Here is a 22,184-nt window from a genome sequence, read left to right as displayed (position 1 = left end):
TGACCCAGAGGCAGTCCCACTGCGGCTCCAGTCACAGATGTACATGAGGAATCGATTTAGCCCTGGCTGCTTGTTGCTGTAGTTCAGCCTGAGGTGTTTGTGTTTTTGACCCGCAGATGTTTGTTGCTGGTGCAGTTCAGCGCTCCTGTAGGCCTGAAGTAAGATACATAAACATAGCCCTCAACCTTTTCGTGTCAAGGACCCCTGCATTGATACACATTAGGTCATGAACCCCCTTTTGATATGACTTCACTTCAGGGATTTTGGTTGTTAGATATGATTCAAGAACATATCAATAACTGTGGATAACGCATACTCACAGTATGCAGAAAGTCAGTGCAAACTGAATCAGATTACCGTAATTTCTCTTCAACACAAATCCTGACTTTTTAAGTCTTTAGTGTTTGACGCCCAGTTTCAAAGGTCAAAGCTGTCATGATTACACATCATCAACTGATCAAAGAGATCCTAAAGTAGATTCTGCAATTTCTGTATTCATCATATTTATCCGTCCAAATCCCGACAGGCAGGGTGAAGAGAGCTCGACAGCAAACTTCCCCCTCCTTCTTGGGTTTTTACTTTCAGCTGGCTTTCAGTGAGTGTGTTCTTAGAAACCGAGGCGTCCCAGCAGACCTTTGGGTCGTGTGATGTTAGCTTGGCAGTAGTCTGTGTCTGTTCAACACCCCCGAGGCTACACAGGAAGCTTTCAAAGATTCCCTCCCTCCTGCCTCCTCCCACTACCTGCTCCCCTCCTTCCTTTTTTTTCTGCTGTCATTTTACTGCTATAATAAAATTATCGTCCACAAATAGTCTTTTATATATATATCTAAAAGGTTAAAAACATTTCCATGAACAGGAACATGACTAATATTACTGTCACAAAGGTTGGTCTGCACTTGATTCGGTATCTATCCAGTGTAATTTAACACTACCCCTCCATCATGCCTGACATTAATTACATGGCTCATTGATTTATTGATCATTACACTGTCAGTGCAGTCTGATCACTTCCCAGACATCGAGACAACAATAAAGACAGAGCACTGGGGGCATATTGATACCATAATGCTCTTTGTAAAGGCCAAGATTTATCATGAACATACAGTATGATGAAGTGGTCTTGTCAGTGTATGTTACTGCTGTTTGTCCTCACAACATGAATGAGCATTAATGAAAACTGTGTTAAATAGTGCGTCTAACGTAGCTGCAATCGTTAGCATGTCTGCTAGCTTATTGCTTAATCATGTGGGATTACAGGTTACATTATTAAGGCAGGTTTAGGACTGTAGATTTAGCAGCAGACCTCTTCCTCTCTTTGTAAGATTTGGGTCAGTTTACACTGCAGCAACGTGATGTAGTGGTATTTTGGAAAATGCGTTAGTTCAATCAGGCGAGACTCATTCTGAGAGAAAAGAATATTTATTTACATGTGCACATAAGTGTGAGAAATGTGAAAAGTCCTTGGCGATTAGACCCCATAGTGATGTCATTATTCCAGGAGGTTGGTAAAGATGTAGTAGATTAGGGGGTCCTCCTTATGGAGTCTAGACGCTGGTGGTGATGAGATGAGATGAAGAGGGAGATGAGGATCTGGATGTGAAGAGGAGTGGGCTTCTGATGAGCTTGTCCTGGGCTCTGGATAAGGTGACTGGAGGTGAACGGGGTGGAGGAAGGCGTGTAAAATGACAGCTGACGGGAGCAGAGAGGAGAACAGATTTAAAGTTTGGCAGCAGCAACATGAATGACTGAAGGAGATTGTGGCAAAGTTTGATTGGCTAACCGGGAGAGGGAACACCCATAGATTGATTGGTGGAAGTGGTGGTGGGAGGTAGTGCAGTATCATGTATGTAACCATCAAATGCATATTTAAGACCCTTTTTTATAGGCTTTTCGATTTTAAAACAAGTCAGCTGGAGAGAAATCCCACACAGAGTGAACGTCTGTTAGCTAGCCTAATTGTAGCTACAGCTGATACAAGTGGCTGGTGACATCACAGCTGGTAAAAGTGACATTTGCTGGGTAGAAATGAGAAGCTGCTTTTGTCTGTGTCTGTATAAAATGAAGGACCCATTATGTTAAATGTTCCTAAGAATCTGGATGTTGAATCTGCCACTGTCAAATGTTGTTTGATCTCTGTAGCAGCCACTAGTCCTTGCTAAATTTTTAGCATGTATAAATATATATGAGCCATATATTTTACAGTAAAGTAAGCTCAGATCTGGTTTCATGTGTTTCCAGCTGAAGGATGATGTTTGGATGAGACATAAGGGAAGGGTGGGGTGGCTGTTAAACAGCGAACAAGGAGGATGACTCAGAGAAACTGGATGTTAGCCTGCATTGCTCCTGCATCACCCTCTTCACCCTTGTTATTGCTGCAGGCGGTGGGCTGAGGGAGAGTGGGAATATTTTAAACTCTGCATTGCCACTTTGAAATCCGTGAAATTAAAGGTTTTGTGCGATGTCACCTTTTGCTGCTGCCTGCGGTTTGATTTGATATTGTGTATTCCAAGTGGTTCTGGGTCTCTTAGATAAACTGTTATGTGAAGCATCAGCCAATAAATAGTGATTTCTTAGAGGAAGGGAAAGTAATGGGATGTTGTTGCAAAAACTAATGAATAATATTCGTCATTTTGTACTTGCAGTATAAATAGGCATATGATTAGGCTCAGGCACAAAAACCACTGGGTTATGGTTAGGAACAGACCATGTTTGGCATAAAATACCTGCTTTTAATGGCACTATGCCAGCAGGAAACGTAGTGACAGGTCGCTATTATATATTTTGGGCGGGGCAACACAATGGTTTGAGTTGAAGGTGTGAGAAAGAATAGTATCAGTAACATTGTTAACACTGTGCTACATTACAGAGAAATACAAAACCGTACTAATGAACCTTCATTAATATAGGCCTATATTTTATCTACAAGTGCACGTCACACACTGAGCGAGCCGCCTGTTAATGACGCTGTGGGCTAATGGGCATGTAGCTACTTCCATGTTTCAGATGATACGTCATGTTTGTAGTCGACCAATGAAGATGAGTTTACATATCACCTTGGGTTCGTCCTTCACCTTCTCAAAATGATCCCACACTTTGGATTTCCTGCCCGACATGTTATTAATTAGCCTGTGGAATAACCACAGGTACCAGCCCTGGAAATTAACCTGACTCCTGTCTGACTGCTGAGCGTGGTCACTTCCTGTGTCTGCAGCTTGGCAGGCGTCTCATCTCCTCCACCTTCCGACGACAAAGTCAGCTCAAATACTACATCACTTTAGAAACATTGACATGACACAAACATGCAAATGTAACACATCTGTGGTTTCCAAAAACGTACAATGCCAACATTTTCTTCTGCCGACTGGGCTGTTGGACGACACTGTTCTCCATTACATTGATCCAGTGTTTGCGGCTGTGTTGTAGCCTGCTGTCGGCTCCCTCAGGCTAAATGTTTTCTCTCTGTCCCCCATGCTGAGCTGCTGCTGCTGCTCTCTTTAAAGAGACTGTGGGAAGCTACCAGAATGACTTCAGTGTTGGCTACAGCTGCAGTCGACCCCCAGGGACTCGCTCCCTGGGGGCACATCATCTCTGCTTGGTCTCATGAGCACATACATGCTGGAGATATGTTGTTGTGGCAGACAAGGTGTAAACAATCTCTCATGTTAGAGATGTTGGACATGTCAAACAGAGGTTGGGCCTTCACTAGAGCAGACTCTACAGATGGGTATTTACTGACCAAAATGTGTCCTTAGCATTGATTAGCAAAAGCTAATATTTCCAGAAAGTTAAATCATGATTTGATACAACATGAATACATGATTAATACAACAAATGTGTTTTGTTTGGAAACATATTCCTAAAAATGAAATGCCACAAAAGTGTTTGTAAAATACTTTTAGTTTGGGCATGTAGTGGTTATCTCTCAATATATGAAAAATGGAAATTTTCCCTTCCCAATATTTGTAACGCTCAGTCATCAAATGCCTCCAAAAGCTAAAACAAAGCTACTTTTCTCCCCTCAGTATTCAAACCGACTCCAAAACACAGTGGATGGCCCCTGAACTCCTCTTGCTTCACACTGGTGTTGGCCTACGTGCCAACAAGCATCAGTGAACGCAACAGCTGTGCACACGACATGGCAACATTTTTGGCTGTTGTGTATCCTCTGTGCATCATGCACAGCTGATCTCAGGTCTACTACACAGATAAAACACAGTCTGTTTAAACTGCACTGATGCTCACGTTGAATATGAACCAGTGTGTTGCGGCTGTTGTTGAACACATCTGGACAGGTGTTTGTCAGTGTGACAGGCTGGAGATTTATATATTTATTTAGTTATGTTTGACTTTGGGCGGCACGGTGGTGTGGTGGTTAGCACTGTTGCCTCACAGCAAGAGGGTTCCCGGTTCGATCCTGGGTGTGGGAGCCCTTCTGTCTCTCCCCGTGTCAGTGTGGGTTCTCTCCGGGCACTCCGGCTTCCTCCCACAGTCCAAAGACATGCAGATTGGGGATTAGGTTAATTGATAACTCTAAATTGTCTGTAGGTGTGAATGTGAGCGTGAATGGTTGTCTGTCTCTATGTGTCAGCCCTGTGATAGTCTGGCAACCTGTCCAGGGTGTACCCTGCCTCTCGCCCAATGTCAGCTGGGATAGGCTCCAGCCCCCCCGCGACCCTCAAGAGGATGAAGCGGTTAGAAGAGGGATGGATGGATGGATGTTTGACTTTGACTTAGATGTCCACATTTTTAAATCTGCTGTCTGCTTCTCCTCTTCCAGACTATCATTATTATCATGGCCTTCAGTCGACCTCTGGTACAGAGCCAGGGTGGCTGTTTACCCCTTTACTGGCCTTTGTGCCAAGCTAAGCTAACCAGCTGCTGTGACTTCAAAGAGTCTGACCATCCAAGCTGATTTATTCATGTACAGATTCTGTCTGTACAATCTGAACCCTCCACGGCGAGTCAAACGCTCACTAAAACACATATGCTAATGATGTTCTCCCCGCTGAGTTTGTTTTGCCCGTTTGCAGGGCTTGCAGCCTTTTCTGTGGCGCAGCATGTCGACGCCAGCGAGACAAACAAGGGCAGCATCACAGTGACATAAGTGTCACAGAAAAGAGCAGGGCGGCCTGCTGATAGACTCATAATGGCTTTTATTTGCTGCTCTGTTCAGGGTTTTTCTCTTCTTTTCTCTGCTTGATGAGATAATGGAGAAGATAATGGAGAAGATAATGGAGATTTAAAGTAGTGATGGAAGAGGGTGTGTGAGAGAGCAGGAGGAAGGGAGCATGAATCAGGATGGACGAGGGGAAGGAAGGAAGATAAGTAAGAGATGTTGGGACAAAGGCATTAAAGGGTAATTTCGGTATTTTTCAACCTGGACCCTTTTATCCCCTCTTTTTGTGTCTAAATGACTAATGGGAACAACAGCTTTTAAAATTGGTCCAGTGTTTAGTGAGACTGCTGCAGCCGGCAGCTGCAAAACAGACTGCATATTAACCATCAGGGCATTTGTGAACCGTGAATTTACATCCACTTAAAGTGCTTGTTTTGCCACTGACAGGCTCGGACTGTTACTATAAGCATCTGACAACTTAAAGAGAGGAATCTTACCTTTTGTTAAGAGTAAGATCCATGTTGTTGATATCAGGAAACTCACCAGACTCCATTTAAATAAACAGTAATTTAAGCATGTATAGATCCAGCTTATTTTCACATCTAACTGGATGAATTAAGGGTTTATTTCAAGCAAACCAGAGTTGGTGATTGTTGGAACAGTGGAGAGACAAACAAAGATGGCTATTGTGAGGATTATTTTGTGTCTGTCGACTTTGAATCAAGTGTGTTTTATGGTGATAAAATTACAGGTTTTTTAAATGGAGTCTGGTGGGTTTGGTGAAAGGGATTTTGGGACAGTTTGTCGTAAAACAAAAAGGATCTTGTCACACACTTCTATTAACAATCTGAGCCTGCCAGTGACAAATTGTTGATTTTTTTTAAAGTGAAAATGGCTCTGCTCTCCGTTCGCAGAACATGTTTTTATTGTCTGTACCAAGGGTACTGTACGTACAGAGTTTGGTGAACAAGCATTTACCGGTATGTATGCAGCTCCATATATGTGGAGTCTTCTGCAGAAGAACTTAAAGTTGCACTGTTTGGTTCCTCTCGGCCGTTTCAAAGCACGTTTGCACTGTTTTGTACACAGTTTTCTATATGCCAGTGTCATGGCATATCTTAGCTGGTCTTTGTAATCATGTGTAGTTGCCCTTTTTTGTGTTTTTATGGTTGACTTCTAGTACACATAAACACTTTCAGCTGACGTAGATTGACACTGCACAATTGCCCTTTAACGTTACATTGCAGCCTGTTTCGCCGCTGTTGGCGCAGCCTTCTTGTTCAATCCATTTGAGATGTCAACACAAAAACATGTGAAACCAGAGTCCATGTTGAAAAATACCAATGTTAACACCACCATTTGTCGCTAGTAAGCCAGAAGTTAGAGTTCACAGACTGTAATCACAAGTGTCCTCAGTGGGAGCTTCAATCTATACATAAACATCGACCTGTACTGCACCGCATTGCAGCCCTGCTTGTTAATCACAGATGTACATGCTGTGACACATCACAGCATGGATCCATTAAATGTTGACTGCGGTGTGCCGCAATGTAAATGCCACACTGTGATTTCTGCTGAGCTGAGGACAGAGCTGTGAGATAACTGCTGTTCAGTCAATATAGGTCACAGAACTCCAAGACTCAGGTGTCAGCACCTTAAAGCTGTCATGTCCTTTTTCCTCTTAGCCATTAGTGCTGAGCCAGATAATGAGTCCTGTCCTGCAAATGGCAACAACCCAACGTGAATGCCAATGGTGCTTCAGTGTGAATTGGCTCTGATAGATTGTTTGAAAATGGGCTAACAGAAGATTGTTCTCCCTCACATGCACTACAGTGCCAGTGTGATCAATCACGCTAACACAAACCCTTTTCTTTGCTTTTCCACAGGATTTGGTGTCGGAGCGCACGCTGGCCAGAGGTCCATCAGCAGCAGTGCAGTGGAGCAGGGAGCTGACCGCGGTGCTGAATTCATCAGCTAACAGAGATCCCCATTGCACACTCATGTGCCTGGGCCGCTCCTGATAGCTCCCATTCCTAGCAGCAACTGACCAACACTTCCACATCCAAGATGGACGACGACGGGCGTTACAGAGACAGCCGCTCAGACTTTGTCCGCGGCGCCAAGGACATTGCCAAAGTCGCCAAGAAACAGGTCGGCAAGAAGATGGGGCGCGGCGTGGACAAAATGGCCGACGAGTACACCAAGCGCTCCTACAAACGCTTTGAGGAGGAAGACGATGATGAAGACTATGGCGGTGTGCCGAGCAACGCCGGCGGATATTACCGCAATGACAGCCGAGCCAATGACGATGAAGGTCACAGCGATTCCACTGAAGGACATGACGAGGATGATGAGATCTACGAAGGGGAGTACCAGGGCATCCCGAGGGCTGACTCGGGCAAGACCGGCAGCATGGATGGGGTGACGGCCACCCAGGCGCAGCAGTTCAGGGATCTGTCGGCCTACGAGGGCGAGAGGAGGAAAGACCAGGAGGAGCTGGCCCAGCAGTACGAGACCATCCTGCAGGAGTGTGGCCACGGGAAGTTCCAGTGGACGCTCTACTTTGTCCTGGGGCTGGCGCTGATGGCGGACGGCGTGGAGATCTTTGTGGTTGGCTTCGTTTTGCCCAGCGCAGAGAAGGACATGTGTCTATCGGAGCCTAACAAGGGCATGCTGGGTAAGATTTCCAGACATGTTTTTATAAAAGCACTTAAAGTTACAGAGGGTCAGGGGTTAGAAACATGAGAACTCTGCAGTACCAACCTTAGCTGTGGTTACACGGACGATGTTTCTTCAATCTGATTAAAACCATTCTGTTAACTGAACTTTTTACATAGATGCTGATGAACAAAACATCAATATTGGTATCAACTTACAACCAAGTTGGCCCAAAATTTCAGAATTGGTGCATCCCTAAAGAATAAACTTACTAATCAGAGTGCTCACATAAGAATGTAGCAGAGCGCTAAATATTTTTTAAATTTGTGAATGATTCTTTGTCAAAATCAGCGAGGGAGAAACAGCTGTCGCGGTACGTCATGTCTGCTGCATGCACTCTATACGCTACCCAACGTTACCTCCATGTTGGCCAAACAGGCACAGAAAGAACATATTTTTTCCAACCAGAGAGAAATTATTGGATTTAGCATTTAGGCTACACACTTATTAGCCGCTAATATTTTCTTATTAAACGGATTATCAAAGGTTAACACCATCCCCTCTAAGCCCATCGGGCCAGTCTCTTTGGACTGAGGTGGATCTGATCTGGAATATCAGGGTCCATGCAAACATACCTGCTCTTTTGTTTCTGCCCTCTGAACACCTGTTTTCAGCTCATGTACTGTCTGCTCTGCCCTTTCCCTGTTCTTTTTCCTTTCTGTGCCTCCTGTGGGAGTTTATGCCACCGCTTCACATTTTATCTCTGTCTTATCTTGGCAGTTACCTTTGCAGTTTATCCCCCAGTAATTGCTTTTCTACAGCCTCGTTGGCAGAGGAACTACAGCTATTTAAGATTCAACTGGCCGTGCAGCCTCTGAACAGCGGCAGAATTTTAATCGAACTCTCAGCCTCTCAGTTCTTTGCTTCACTTCATCTGTTTTCTAGTTGGACAGTGTGTGTTATGTGTGTGTGTGTTTGTATGCCCATGTCCTCCTCCTGTTTTCATAGTATATGCTGCGTGTCAGTCGCTTTCCCTACTTTACAGCATACAGAAACACAAAGCCCTCATGATGGTTTCCTATCCTCAGGGCCAATGTCCAATCAGAGTCCAAACCTGCCTCGCCATCTGTCATTGGCTGCCCAGCAAGGACACCGTGAACAAGGGCCAGAGGTCTGCTGGGGATAACAAACTCAAACATATTGTTTAGTCTACATAAAAAACGTAGATATAAAGTTATGTATTTTGTTATAATGTGTGAGAAGCAAGGTTATTATAGTTAAATAAAAACTAAACAAGGTGTGAAAAAACATTTTAGTTAACTGAAATAAAAAAAACAAAAAACACAGACTTTAAGAAAAAAAACTGAAATGATATTGTGTGCTTACAAAATTAACTAAAGTAAAATTGAAAATATGCGGAAAATGTCTTTAGTTTTAGTCTTTGTCAGTTTGGTCAAATATGTCAACACTACAAACATCAGTGTGTGTTTTTTTGTAGTCTCTTTACTGTTTTTTTAAGTCACTCATGTTATGTGTCGTATTTTCTTAAACTTCCTTCCTTTAAAAATGTAGAAAATCTTAGTCAGCGATGTCACAACTACCCAAAACCCAAAGTGGCACCTTCACAATGTTTGTTTTGTCCAACTATAAGTATAACATTCAAAATTATTAAAACTAAATAGTAAAAGTGTGTATATTTATTGAGACTAAGATGTTTTCGTGACAGTGAGTGAATTGCCATCACATAATGTTTGTATTATTATATCTATTTGTAACTTCTTAAAGGTCCATTGTGTAGGATGCAAGGGGGGGGTATTGGCAGAAATGGAAAATAAGATGATAAGTATGTTTTCTTTCGTGTATAATCACCTAAAAATCAGAATTGTTGTGTTTTCGTTACCTTAGAATGAGTGTTTATATCTGCATAGGGAGCGGGTCCTTGTTTATGGAGACTACCATGTTCCTACGGTAGCCCAGAATGGACAAACCAAACACTGGCTTCAAATAGGACCATTCGCTTTTTCATTTTTTTGCGTCTGCAAGGAAAAACTTTAGGAAAACACTGATTTGTAACGCCGGACTGCTTTGTTCAGTGTTTTTACCAGTTTAAATCACCTGGTCTGTTTGTTTTGGAGAGGAAGAGACCTCTGCTGATAATTTGACTGCTGGTAAAAACCTCCTGAACAATGAACACTGAAGTAATTCCAACTAGGAGAAGTTTCTGCTGGTTGCGATCTGCAATCCTCGATGTTATATGCCATGAAATCCCCCTAAATCTTAAACACTGGACCTTAAAATATTGCCCCTTACAAAACCTCCTTATACAGTTATTAAAAAACTAAAACTTATATCAAAACTAGTAAAGACTAAACTAAAAATGATATTTTTTTAAACATTAAATCTAAACGAACAAACCCTCTCTGGAAACAAACGGAAACAGAAATTAAAAATGAAATAGAAATAAAAACTAATAAAAAAAAAATATATACAAAAAAATATACAAAATAAAAAATACTAATAAAAATACAAAATAGAAATACAAACTATTTAAATACACAAAAAAAATACAAATACAACTATTAAAAAATACAAAAAAGGAGTTAGTTTTATTCCACTGGATGAAATATAGAAAGTTTTACATCACAGTGAGATATTCATGCCCAGCTTTGTTGGAGGTTGGTTGTGGGAATAAAAAGATGTCAAGCATTATTGATGTCCAACATAAAAAATAAATACAACATTTTACAGCATGCAAAATTCACACCCATTCTTTGGTGGGCTGTAGAAAGAAGAGAGGATTTTTGGAAATGTACTAAATATTCTTCTCTGAAGCAGACATGTACAGTCTGAAATATCCCAGTATGCTCATCTAGAAGGAACAGCAGGCTAATACAAACTGATAGTAGATAGGTTAATACTGCTAAATCCACATTATCCAAACTTCAAAACAGATTTAAGTAGATTAAAAAAACAGAAGTTGTATTAAACTAAATTAATACCGATATTAGTGAAATAAACTCCACAATATCAACGCAAATGTTTAGTTGCATTATTTAATTTTAGTAAGTCAGATGAGATCTAATGACATAATTTGACTGTTGAGCTGCACTGCTGCCACGTCGATGAACATTGTTCCCCTGCAGATGGGATGTCTGTGTATTGAGCGTCTGTGCTGTTGGAAAATGAGCATCATAGATTGGGCTGCTGGTTCTGGCTGGAAGAATATTGCGGAACACTTACGCTGACAGTGGCTTCCCTGCAGCTCTAATCGTCGTCCTCTGCCTGATCAATTCACGCTGATTCTTCTTTTGAGAGGTCAAAAGTTTAGATTTTCTTTTAACCTTCGATAAAGAAAGTTTGCTGATCAAGTACAGTGTGTTCTTTTTCGGCTGTAGTACAAGTGTGCTGCTGGTCAGTGAGCTGCAGCACTGCGTCAGTGAGGGGGTTGTGTGCCGTGTTCATGTGGGCTTTCTTTTCTGTTTTCCACTGTTGTTTTCCTGTCAGATCTTTGTCACTACTCCAGGGCTCTAGGGCTGGGCCATATATCGATATTATATAGATTTCATGCTATGGAGGTAGATATAGTCTTAGATTTTAGATATCATAATATTGTGTCGTCTTCTCCTGGTGTTAAAGGCTGCATTACAGTAAAGTGATCTAATCTTCTGAACTTACCAGACTCCTCTAGCTGTTCTGTTATTTCCCTTTACGCATATAATCTTAATATCTACTTCACTGATCATTATTCACCAAAATTATTGTGTAAATATTTTGTGAAATCACCGTTTGTCAACCTTAGAATATGGTCGTAATATTGATATTGAGGTACTCGGTCAAAAATATCACAATATTTGATTTCCTACATATGGCCCAGCCCTAGTACGTGACATACTCCTATTATTGTGAACCTACACACAACACCCTCTCACTCAACTCACGAGGCTTAGGCCCACCGGCCAAGCTGCCATCAAACATTCAATTTGGTCAGTGGCCATATGGTTCAAACTATGACACTTTACAAACCCCTCTAGTGACTGTTTTACACGTGCTAGTTTCCACTCATAACATGCATACAGTGTCTCTTTTTAAATTAAACTTGTGGTTAGGTTTAGACACCAAAATTACTTGCATAGGTTTAGGAAAAGATCATGGTTTAGGTTAGGGATGTCAACGGATAACCGTTAACCATCTCAACCTACCAGTGTTGCTATGGAAATACCCTCCAATCTCCTCACAGGTTGCCCCGGTGAATAAGCACCTCACTTTGAGCTGCAAACCCCCTTTTTGTTAGCTCTGTTAGCACCGTTAGCGGTGCTGTCATCATAGTTGACAATGCTAATGGGGTTTTGCAGGTCAAAATGAGGCCGCTTAATCACCGCTACTGGAGGGTAGCTACCATGTTTCTGCAGCAACGGCATCAGCATTACCAGCAGTGTCGTATGCTGTGTCTCAAATCGCGTACTTCTGTACTTACACTTAATATTTTGAGTGCATAAGTGCGTTCACACTGAGAAGTATGGAAAAATGCAGTGCACTATGAGTACCCGGATGGTGCACTCAAAACGGTCAAGAAGTTGAGTGTGGAACTATGGACATTTCTCGCCCTCAATGGTCGCCATCTTGGCTACGTGGCAGAAGGGGAGGGACCACTTTTCAAACTGGAAATGGCGGCCGAGGACTGTGCAACCGTGAACGTCGCTGCATTGTACAAATACATGTGTTTTTTGCACTAAGCACCACTATACTGTTGTCGGGTATAAGCCAGCAGTATGTTTATTGGGTTAATTTCGCAGTCTGTAATGATTTGGTACCTCGAACGATAACGCCGATGGTAATGCTAGTTTGCTAACTAGCTAATTTGCGGCCGTCATTTTCGGTAAGTGCACAATGGCCAGGTTTCGTTTGAGACAACACTACCCTTAAGAAATTTGTGCACTACTCCAATAAGTATAGTGCACATAGTATGCTACATAGAAGTGTACTGGCGGGAGACACAGAGGTAGTCTCTGAATAAGCTAGCTAGCTTCCACCCAACTCAGTTGTTAAGCAGTGCAGAGCTGCCAAGGCTTACGTTTGCTAACCAGTGGGGACCAGAGGGGAGGGCAGTGGGCACTCTTAGTTTGGGAACTGCATTTTCTGGTGAAGATCTCACAGTCCTTGGTTGTTTTTGACATAGTCTCGCTTAAATTGAAACAGTCGACGTGGGTTTTTAAAGTTGTTTAATGCAGGGTTATACAGAGCTTACACACTAAGCTGCTGTAACGGTCCGTGGCTCCAAAGCACCATTCATGTTGCTTCTGCAGCCAATCTCAAGATTCCTAAGTGCAGTACATAGCCTAAGTCAACTTATGTGTGTGTTTGACCCATCCATCCATCCCGACTTCCTCCATATGCAGACATTGTCACTCTTTATACTCCATCACCTGACTTCCTCCTTTGCTCCCGTCATAATCACTCCCACCATGTGCAGCCTCATAGTTTAATAGAGCAACTGACCAAGCTGCTGTATTTGATGAGCTGGGAGTGTGAGCGTTCTGTGATAATACTGTGCAGTTTCTCTATAAGGGAAAACTGGAGTGTGTACACACACACGGCTACATTTGGCAGCCATCCATGCTTTTAATTGGTTACTGGGTTGTGTGATATTCCCGGTGGTCCTTGCACAGCACAAGGTATGGATTGCAGAGCCAACATGTACAGTGACCAGCCTACGTGTGTGAATGTGAGTGTGTCTGTCTGCTCACACATCCATAACAATTTGCATGTGCACGTGGGTGTGTGTTACACTTGTTATGTGGGTGCGACTGTGCTCATTTCAGTGGTGACAAAATAAAAGCAAAAGCAGCAGCAGTGATGGTGCTGCGGAAAATTCTCCAATTAAAGTCAGCTCAGGAAGCAAGAAATAAGGGAAGGAAATAAAGTAAAAATTGAAAAGTAAAGTATTTCCTTCTGTAGTGTAACACAGTGAAAGTATAAGGAAGTCTAATAAAATGGAAATATTCAAGTAAAACTACCAAAAATTTGTACTTTTAAGTAAATATACTCAGTTACTTCTCTCCCATCCTCCCCTCTCTCTGGTTGGGTTTGTGTCATGCCATGGGGGAGCCAGTAGGGAGACACGACCGGCGCCCGATTCCCTCCCCCCTCCCTGTTACGCAACACGCCTGACTCATGCTAGAGAGCATCCTTTGCTCATGCCTCTCTGCATCCCATGATTCCTAGTGTCCTCTCCCCCAACCCCCACCCTCACCCTCTTCCTCTCCACACGGTGCAAATATAGTGTCAGCCACTTTAACCTGATGCACTGTGGTGGAATCATGTATTGTGTGTGCAGTGTGTGACAGAGAATGTGTGAGGGGTAATCGCCTGCAGAATATTAAATCCCTGCCAGCAGAGAGCGTTCAGATGTACACATAAAGAGAAGGATTCAGAGGCACATGTGTCACTGCTAGTTAGACAAAAACACTTCCATCCAGAAATTCTCTTATGCTCTCTCCTGGCATTTTTTATTTGCTAAGATTTGTTCTTTATTATACCACAGAAATTAGGGAAATTAAAAGAAGACAAGCCCAGCAGTGACAGCAGTGATGCCTGTGCTGCAGTGTTTTTGCGTGATGAGCGGGAGGAGACACTTTCACAGGCAGCAGAGAGAAGCACAGAGCGGTTGTCATTGATTTGTCCTTGTGAAGCTGCGGAGGTTGCATCTGCAGCGTGGTCGGTTTGCCGTAATGTGAAGGAGAAACTGGGGTTTGTCACATGCAGCGGCTCTGGAAGGAGGTTTCTAGAAAAGCGCTGGCTGAGCGGACTTTGAATGTCAAGATTATCTCACACTGTTGAGCCTTCAGTGTGCTCTGCCTGCTGTGACAGTGTTGGTGAGGAAGGGGAAAATATCTGGTATATAAAAAGTACAGCTCAACCACACAGAATTATTTTGATATTTCCAGCCATATTTCTGTTTGACTCTTCAGGAGATTGCAGCCATGGGTGTATTATGAGACAGTGGGCCCCTGGGCACAGATATGCAAAAGGCCCCTCCACCTTTCTTTCAGAGGAGCAAGACACACTCTCTTTTTTGGTAGTTTTTTCTCTTTATACTCATTTTGTGTTTCTTTGAGGTCAATTTGTGTTTTTTGTGGCCATTTGTGTCTCTTTGAGGTCATTTTTGTGTCTCTGAAGTAATTTATTATCTTTTTGTTGTCATTTTGTGTCTTTTTAAGGTCAGTTAGTGTCTTTTTGTAGTTATTTATGTCTCTGAGGTCAACTTATGTTTTTTGTAGTCATTTTTCTCTTTAAGGTCAGTTAGTGTCTTTTACCAGTAATTGTGTGTCTCTTTAGAGCCATTTTGTGTCTTTTTGTAGTCATTTTGTGTCTTTTTAAGGTCAGTTAGTGTCTTTTTGTAGTTATTTTATGTCTCTTCAAGGTCAGTAAGTGTCTTTTTGTGGCCATTTGTGTCTCTTTATGGTCATTTTGTCTTTTTGTGGCCACTTGTGTCTCTTTATGGTCATTTTGTGTCTTTTTGTAGTCATTTTGTGTCTTTTTAAGGCCAGGTAGTGTCTTTTTGTAGTTATTTTGTGTCTCTTCAAGGTCAATTTGTGTTTTTTGTGGCCATTTGTGTCTCTTTCAGGTCTTTTTGTTTCTTTTTCTAGTCATTTTGTGTCTTTAAGGCCAGGTAGTGTGTCTTTGTAGTTATTTTGTGTCTCTTTGAGGTCAACTTGTGTTTTTTTGTGGCCATTTGTATCTCTTTGAGGTCATTTTGTGTCTATTTGTGGTCATTTTGTGTCTTTTTAAGACTAGGTCGTCTCTTTTTGTAGTCATTGTGTCTCTTTAGAGCCATATGTAGTCATTTTGTGTCTCTTTAAGGTCAGTTAGTGTCTTTTTGTAGTTATTTTGTGTCTCTTTAGAGCCATTTTGTGTCTTTTTGTAGTCATTTTGTGGCTCTTTATGGTCAGTTAGTGTCTTTTTGTAGTTATTTTGTGTCTCTTTGAGATCATTTAGCATCTTTTTGTGGTCACTTTGTATATTTTTCATGTCATTTTGTGTCTTTTTGTAGTTATGTTGTGTCTTTTTAAAGCCAGGTCGTCTCTTTTTTGTAGTTATTGTGTCTCGTTAGAGCCATTTTGTGCCTTTGGTAGTCATTTTGTGTCTCCTGTAGGTTAATTTGTGTTTTGTGTGGTCATTTTTTGTGTAATTTTGTCGTAATTGTGTGTCCCATTGAGGTCATTTTTGTCCTGTTGTGGTTGTTTTGAATCTCTGATTATACATTTTGTGTCTTCTTTGCTCATTTTTTCCTCTCTCCATAGTAATTTTGTGTCTCTTTGCAGTTCCTTTGCATCTCTTTTTGGTCTTTCTATGTCTCTACCTTGTTGGCACATGTTAATTTGAGCAACATTTTACAGTTGAAGGCAAGGCCCCTGAGCCTGGGCCCCGTAGGCCTGTTTAGTAATCCATCCATGATTGCAGCTATAATCTTTGCTCTGTGCATTGTGGCTACATGCATAATTTCTTAGGAAAGCCACTGCGCAGTTAGTCCTCAGGCTAAAAGAAACCTTTAGGTATCATAATTTCTCCTTGGCATTTTAATGAACGTCAAGAGCTGAGATAAAGGATGAAGGTAGACAGATGGGATGAGGAGGAGATGGGAGAACTACTGGGTCTGTTTGATTTATTGGCATGTGTGGGAGATACTGGTGGAGGAAGCTGTTAAGAAGAAAGTCAAGACATTGTTTTTGATGGAGTGTCAGAAAGCAATTAAGCTCAGATATTAGTAATCAGCTTATATCTGAAAATGAATATGCAAGCTATCAGGCAACAGATGGTTTTGTCTTTTTTTTTTTCATTCTGTTGACAATAACGTCTTAATAGAGTCGGCAAACAGAGAGATGTGACTTTAAAGTTTAATGTTTTCCATTTCCCCAGAATTTTGTAATCTCTGTGTTTTGGAATAGAAGAGACCTTTGTGGATAATTCAGTTCCTGATAAAAAACCTCCTGAATGTCTGGATCTTAAGTTATCAGAGAAAAAGGTGAGCATATATCAGCAGGTACTGGGCTAGCGGCCCATCTGGGGTGTGCTGAACAGCGTCAGATCACTGACTTGTAACGTTAAAGTGCTTTATTTGGTGTTTTTACCTGTTTAAATCACTTGGTCCCTTGGTTTTTAGAGAGACAGAGATATCTGTGGATAATTCAGCTCCAGGTAAAAACCTCCTGAAAGTCTGGATCTTGAGCTATTAAAGATAAAAGGTGAGCACACATTTGCAGGTGCTGGGCTAGCGGCCTGTCTCAGCATCTGTGAAACACTGATATATAACATGAAACTGGTTTATTCAGTGTTTTTACAGGTTTTAATCACCTGGTCTGTTTGTTTTGGAGAGGAAGAGACCTCTGGGGATAATTCGACTCCCAGTAAAAACCTCTCAAATGTCAGAATCAGAAATAAGGCAAGCACATAATAAATTAGTAAAGAAAAAAGGTGAGCACTCATAAGCAGGTGCTGGGCTAGCAGCTGGTCTCCAACATGCCGAACAAGGTCAGAGTAACTGATTTGTAATATGAAAGTGCTTTATTCTCTGGTTTAAATCACCTGGTTAATTTGTTTTGGTGAGGAAGAGACTACTGCGGATAATTACTTTCAGCTGGTTGCAATCTGCAGTCCTCACCACTAGATGTCACAAAATCCTGCTAAATCTTACACACTGTTCCTTTAAAATGAGCCCAAACAGTAAAGGAAGTGTTGCACCACCACTGAAGGTGAATTGAGGGTGTCATTTACATCCATGTGTCAAATAAAGCTTCACCCAAGCAGCTTATTTCACGAGTTATTCCCACCCTTTGGAGGCGTGTTAGTCAGCTTCTGCTGTTTGGATCGAAAACCCGCATTCACAGCACAGCGTGAGGCCGCTGTTGTAAAAACCATTATATCATGTTTTTTCAGCTCTCAGTGGTTAGCAGCGAGGAGTGTGATGGCTGACTGGCCAAGTCAACTGATGAAGGACTGCATTCTCCTCCGGTGCCGAAGAGCCTCGGCCCCCGGCTCATTCAAACAGCCCTGTGCGCTCTGGCAGAAAGGGAAAACCGGCTATTAATAGTGCCCCCCCTCTGCCCTGCCCCCTCCCTCACTCATGTACACAGACACACAACCCTGCAGAGGCACACACTTTTTTCTGTCCATGTTCATGCAGACACACATACACCACACACACAAACACACACACTACCCTGCAGCCTTTGGGAGCTCTGTCACAGTGCAGACTGGCCACTGTCCTCTCCTCCTCCTTCTTTTTTTTCCACTCTCTCTTCCTCGCTCTTCATCCTCCCCTCCCCCGACTTCCTCTCCAGAGTGACGAGGTGCTCAGCTGCCTCAAGACTCCTGCCTCTCTCTCCTCCTTTCACTCCTCATCCTGATCAGCTCTGTTTTTTGATTACCTCTCGTTATGCGTCAGGGTATATTTTGCAGTATTTTATGACCTTGCACATCATATGAATTATTAAAGAATGGAAAAGAAAGCAGTAGCTGTTAAATATGAGACAAATGAAGGCACTGAAGGACGATGAAAACCTCAGGAGCTTAAAAAGCAGCGACCAACAGGAGAATTATTAACCAAACAGAATACATATCTAAGGTGTTAAGAATACATATCTCAGATGAATACAGCATGAATCACTGGTTGGCAGCTGGCTGACTGACTGGATGTTTAAAAATGCAAAAGTCATTTGTCACCCTTAAACCTCGTTATGGTCTTCTTGTTGCTGTTTTCAAGACAGACACCAGATGTACTGTACCCTCTGAAAACAGCAGCACATATTTTAGAGTACAAAGAGTTGTACTGTAGTCCAGCTGTTAGCAAACAGTTGCTTATTTATACGTCCAGCAGTTACTGAACAACATAAGTGTTTATGTGGAGTCGTGTTTCTAGACATGTGGCAAAAGTAATTCTAATATTTAATCTCTTAAACTCAATCTCCACTAACTCCTGTGGGAGACACCTGGCTCTTTAGCTGCTAAATACTCCATGATGTTCACCAGCTAGTAGCGAACGTCAGTAGCCCTTTTTTAAATAGGTATTGTGCAAATTAGCAGGAAAGCCCAATCAGTCTTTTTTCAGCATTGGCAGTATAAAAACAAAATCGGGGAGTGCAGCAAAATGCCGCCTACCTACTTTTGTTTATACAGAATGCGCCTTTTTCGGGGCAATGGGGGGCGTGAACAAGTAACGAAACGTGTGGCTTCTTCACCATCCCCGTCATCTGACGGTTAATGGCCTCTTCATTTGCGAGGACAAGGAGGGCGCGCAATTCCTTGTCTCCCCAGTTGCTCATCTTTACAGTGTCTGTCAGGTTTGTGTTTCCCTCTTGCTACTAGCTGCTCGCTAATTCCTGCTATCAGCTGTTTCCTGTTTATCCACCGCCAGTGGGTCGCACATCAACAGCTCCTCCCACAAGTCATCAACAGCCCCTCCCGTTGCGGAAGGCCACCTCGGTCTTTTTAAACTAAAAGGGTTCCACCAATGTGTCTACCCTACGAGGTGGAAAATTAGTCACTTCAGACCAACTCGCCAATCCGGTTCTGTGTGTCTAAACGCTCGCAGCTTGCCGGCAAAACGGCCCAACATTCGCCGAAAATCTGGCAGTGTAAAAGGGGCTTGTGTCTGCTGTGTGGAGCTGAGCAGAAAGCATACCTGTCTACTGAGGTTTAGATTGAAGCAAACACTGGGCTGCAAAATGCTGTTAGGCTCTAGAGAGTTGAGGGAAACTGAAGAGTTAAGTATGAGTTCATCACTACAAGTAACCTGCTTCACATACAAGTGGTCACGTTGTCCATTTTTAATATAAAATGACTGATTATAGACACTGTAAAGGTTCTGTGTGGGACGTTCAGAGCACTAATATAGCAGCAAACCAAGATTTGCTATGTAAAGATATGGTGGAGTTATGTCTCCTGGAGCAGAGAATGAAGTAAAGCTGCCTCAGTGCGTGTTTTAATCTGAGCTTCTCTGTGGTTTGTTGTGGTAAGCCAGTCTGGCTGTATGTGCATGTTTATACATAAGTGTTCCCTCATTGGCTAGCTCATCGCTGCAGCTTTGCACTGCACCCATACAGCGGTTAGTGCCCACCCTCCAGTTACCTCCTGGTAAACACTGTTAGCTCTGTTAGCATTGCTGCTGTTGTTCAGTGCTGTTTATGGAGTTAGCACCGCTAGCTGTCAGCCGTCGGCCCTGCCACCTCCATGTTGAATCCAGACAACTCATACGCTCTGAATTTTGTGTGTCTCACCGCAGTGTGGGGTAGAGCTTAGATCGGGCCCAAAAAATCCAGCCTGACCCCACTCAAGCCCGTGCATGTTCTGTCCCTAGCCCAGCCCAGCCCGTCCCTCTAACTGTAATTATGAGGCCGAGCCTGGTTTAAACCCATCATTTTTTTTAAGGATATGAACATGGACATTGAAGGCTGATTCTTGTCTTTCTTTCCATGGCAAGTCTTCATCATGTGCCTCTTAAGTATGAGGTCCCCGTCTTTTTGCTGTCATATACCAGCATCGCGCTGCACTTGGTACACTTGATGAAGCCGACACACACGTTGTCACCGTTGACAGCTCACATGTGTGCGGCCAGTGGCACCAGTGGAGCCCGACCCGCCCGAGCCCGAGGATAGTGGCGGGAAATTATGGCCCATCCGGGTTGGGCTCGGGCAGAGAATCTAAGCTCTAGTGTGGGGAGTGTGTAGAGATGAGCGGTGTTAAGAACACACAGACCTGGTTGAAAATCGGCAAAGTATCCCTTTAAGTGACTTTATCTTCAGTTCAGGCTGAGTTGGTACAAATTAGTTTCTCAGAAACTGCTTTGTACCTTTCATAGTGAATCATTAGGTACAAATATGGTATTAAGAGAGCCAATTATATGCCTGTATAGGACATTTGTGAAAAATATATATACTTTTCTTGTGCCTTTTCTTTTGAGATAAGCTTTGTAACATTCTGTCAAGCTGCTTCATGAAAAGAAAGATGAACTCACACACTCAGGAATTCATCACTTAAAGGTCCAGTTTGTAAGATTTAGGGGGATTTAGTTCGCCTGGTGAGACCATCCTGATGACGTGAGCTCAACTCTCTGTATCAGTCTGGATTTGCTGCCGCCCCAAACACGTTCAGTGGGCGGGAATACTCACCTTGACAGACAAACTCCTTCAGCCAATCAGCATAACAAGCACGGGAACATTGAAGTCATTACCAAACGGGGCAGTGCATAAATCAAGCTTTTGCCAAATCCAGTCGGAAGAACGATGAGTGCATACTTTTGACTTCTCACTTATTTCTGTTTACTCTACTAACATTAGAGTTAGCGCTTGTTGCTTCAGGATCCACCATCACTGTTCTGCAAGTGGTGCCCTGCATTTTCCATCATCAACTACAACGCAAGCCCTGATTAACTGCTTATGTTGTCAACTACAGTAGGATCCCTGATTGGCTCTGACTGGATTTTAATTTCTGGAAAGTGTTTGGGTCGGCACAGAGTCCAGACTGATACAGGGAGCGAACCAGAATGTTGCGCTCAAGTCATCAGGATGGTCTTACCAGGCTAGGATTTAGTGGCATCTAGCAGCGAGGATTGCAGCTGAAACCAGATGTTCAGGAGGTTTTTACCAGGAGCTGAATTATCCACAGAGGTCTCTTCCTCTCCAAGACTAACAGACCTGATGATTTAAACAAGTAAAGACACTGAATAAAGCAATTTAATGTTACAAAATTAGCGGTGGTGGAACATGGTGATCTCCATAGATGACAACCCGCTCCTTACATGGTTAGAAATGACTCATTCAAAGGTAACTTAAACACAGTTTTTATTTTCAAGTGATTACACACCAAAGATATATATTATATTCCATTTCTCCCAATATATGCCCCTAAATCCTACACACTGGACCTTTAATTTCTCTGTAATTGCTGTTATTTATAGCCAGAACTGCATTGTCACAAACAGCGCTACCTTTGTATATTATTGATGACATCATAATTTGGGTTTTGGTCAAGCTTCACTCTTAAATTCATCTCCTGGTGAATAAAACAGTCTCTGGTCATCCTCTGTTGTCTTAAAAGAATGAACTTTATCACAGTGCTGGCTCCAGGAACCAGACACCACACATAACATCAGAGGCTGCAGAGGGTCTGCTCGATAACTGCCCCTAATTACACCCACGAGGACAAGGTCATAAAGAGGGCCGTGTTTGGCTCTTTGTTAGCTATCTTGTCTTTTTCTATAAACACCAGTTAGGAGCAGTTGCCAACGAGCGTACACTCCAAGGTGTGTGTAATTTTTTGCCTCAGCTCCCAATCAATTATTTTGCCCCTCGAATAAATGAGATAAACTGGGACATAATTTATCCTTGAGCCAAATGCAGCTGCTAACGAGCCACAC

The 22,184-nt window shown here is 42.6% G+C and overlaps 1 protein-coding gene across 1 annotated transcript in view; it reads left to right on the top strand.

The window, feature by feature from the left end:
* sv2a (synaptic vesicle glycoprotein 2A) overlaps nt 1–22,184 on the top strand; it is an 83,235-nt gene that overhangs the window by 26,818 nt on the left and 34,233 nt on the right. The window contains exon 2 of the mRNA XM_050046289.1: nt 7,003–7,793. Coding sequence (XP_049902246.1) covers nt 7,184–7,793 — 610 coding nt within the window. The 5' untranslated portion in view covers nt 7,003–7,183. The remainder of the gene's footprint in view (nt 1–7,002; nt 7,794–22,184) is intronic.

The sequence above is a fragment of the Epinephelus moara genome, chromosome 6, assembly GCF_006386435.1.
Source record: "Epinephelus moara isolate mb chromosome 6, YSFRI_EMoa_1.0, whole genome shotgun sequence".
Lineage (NCBI taxonomy): Eukaryota > Metazoa > Chordata > Actinopteri > Perciformes > Serranidae > Epinephelus > Epinephelus moara.
The sequence above is the reverse complement of the archived record's forward strand: the minus strand, read 5'-3'. Positions and strand labels throughout refer to the sequence as shown.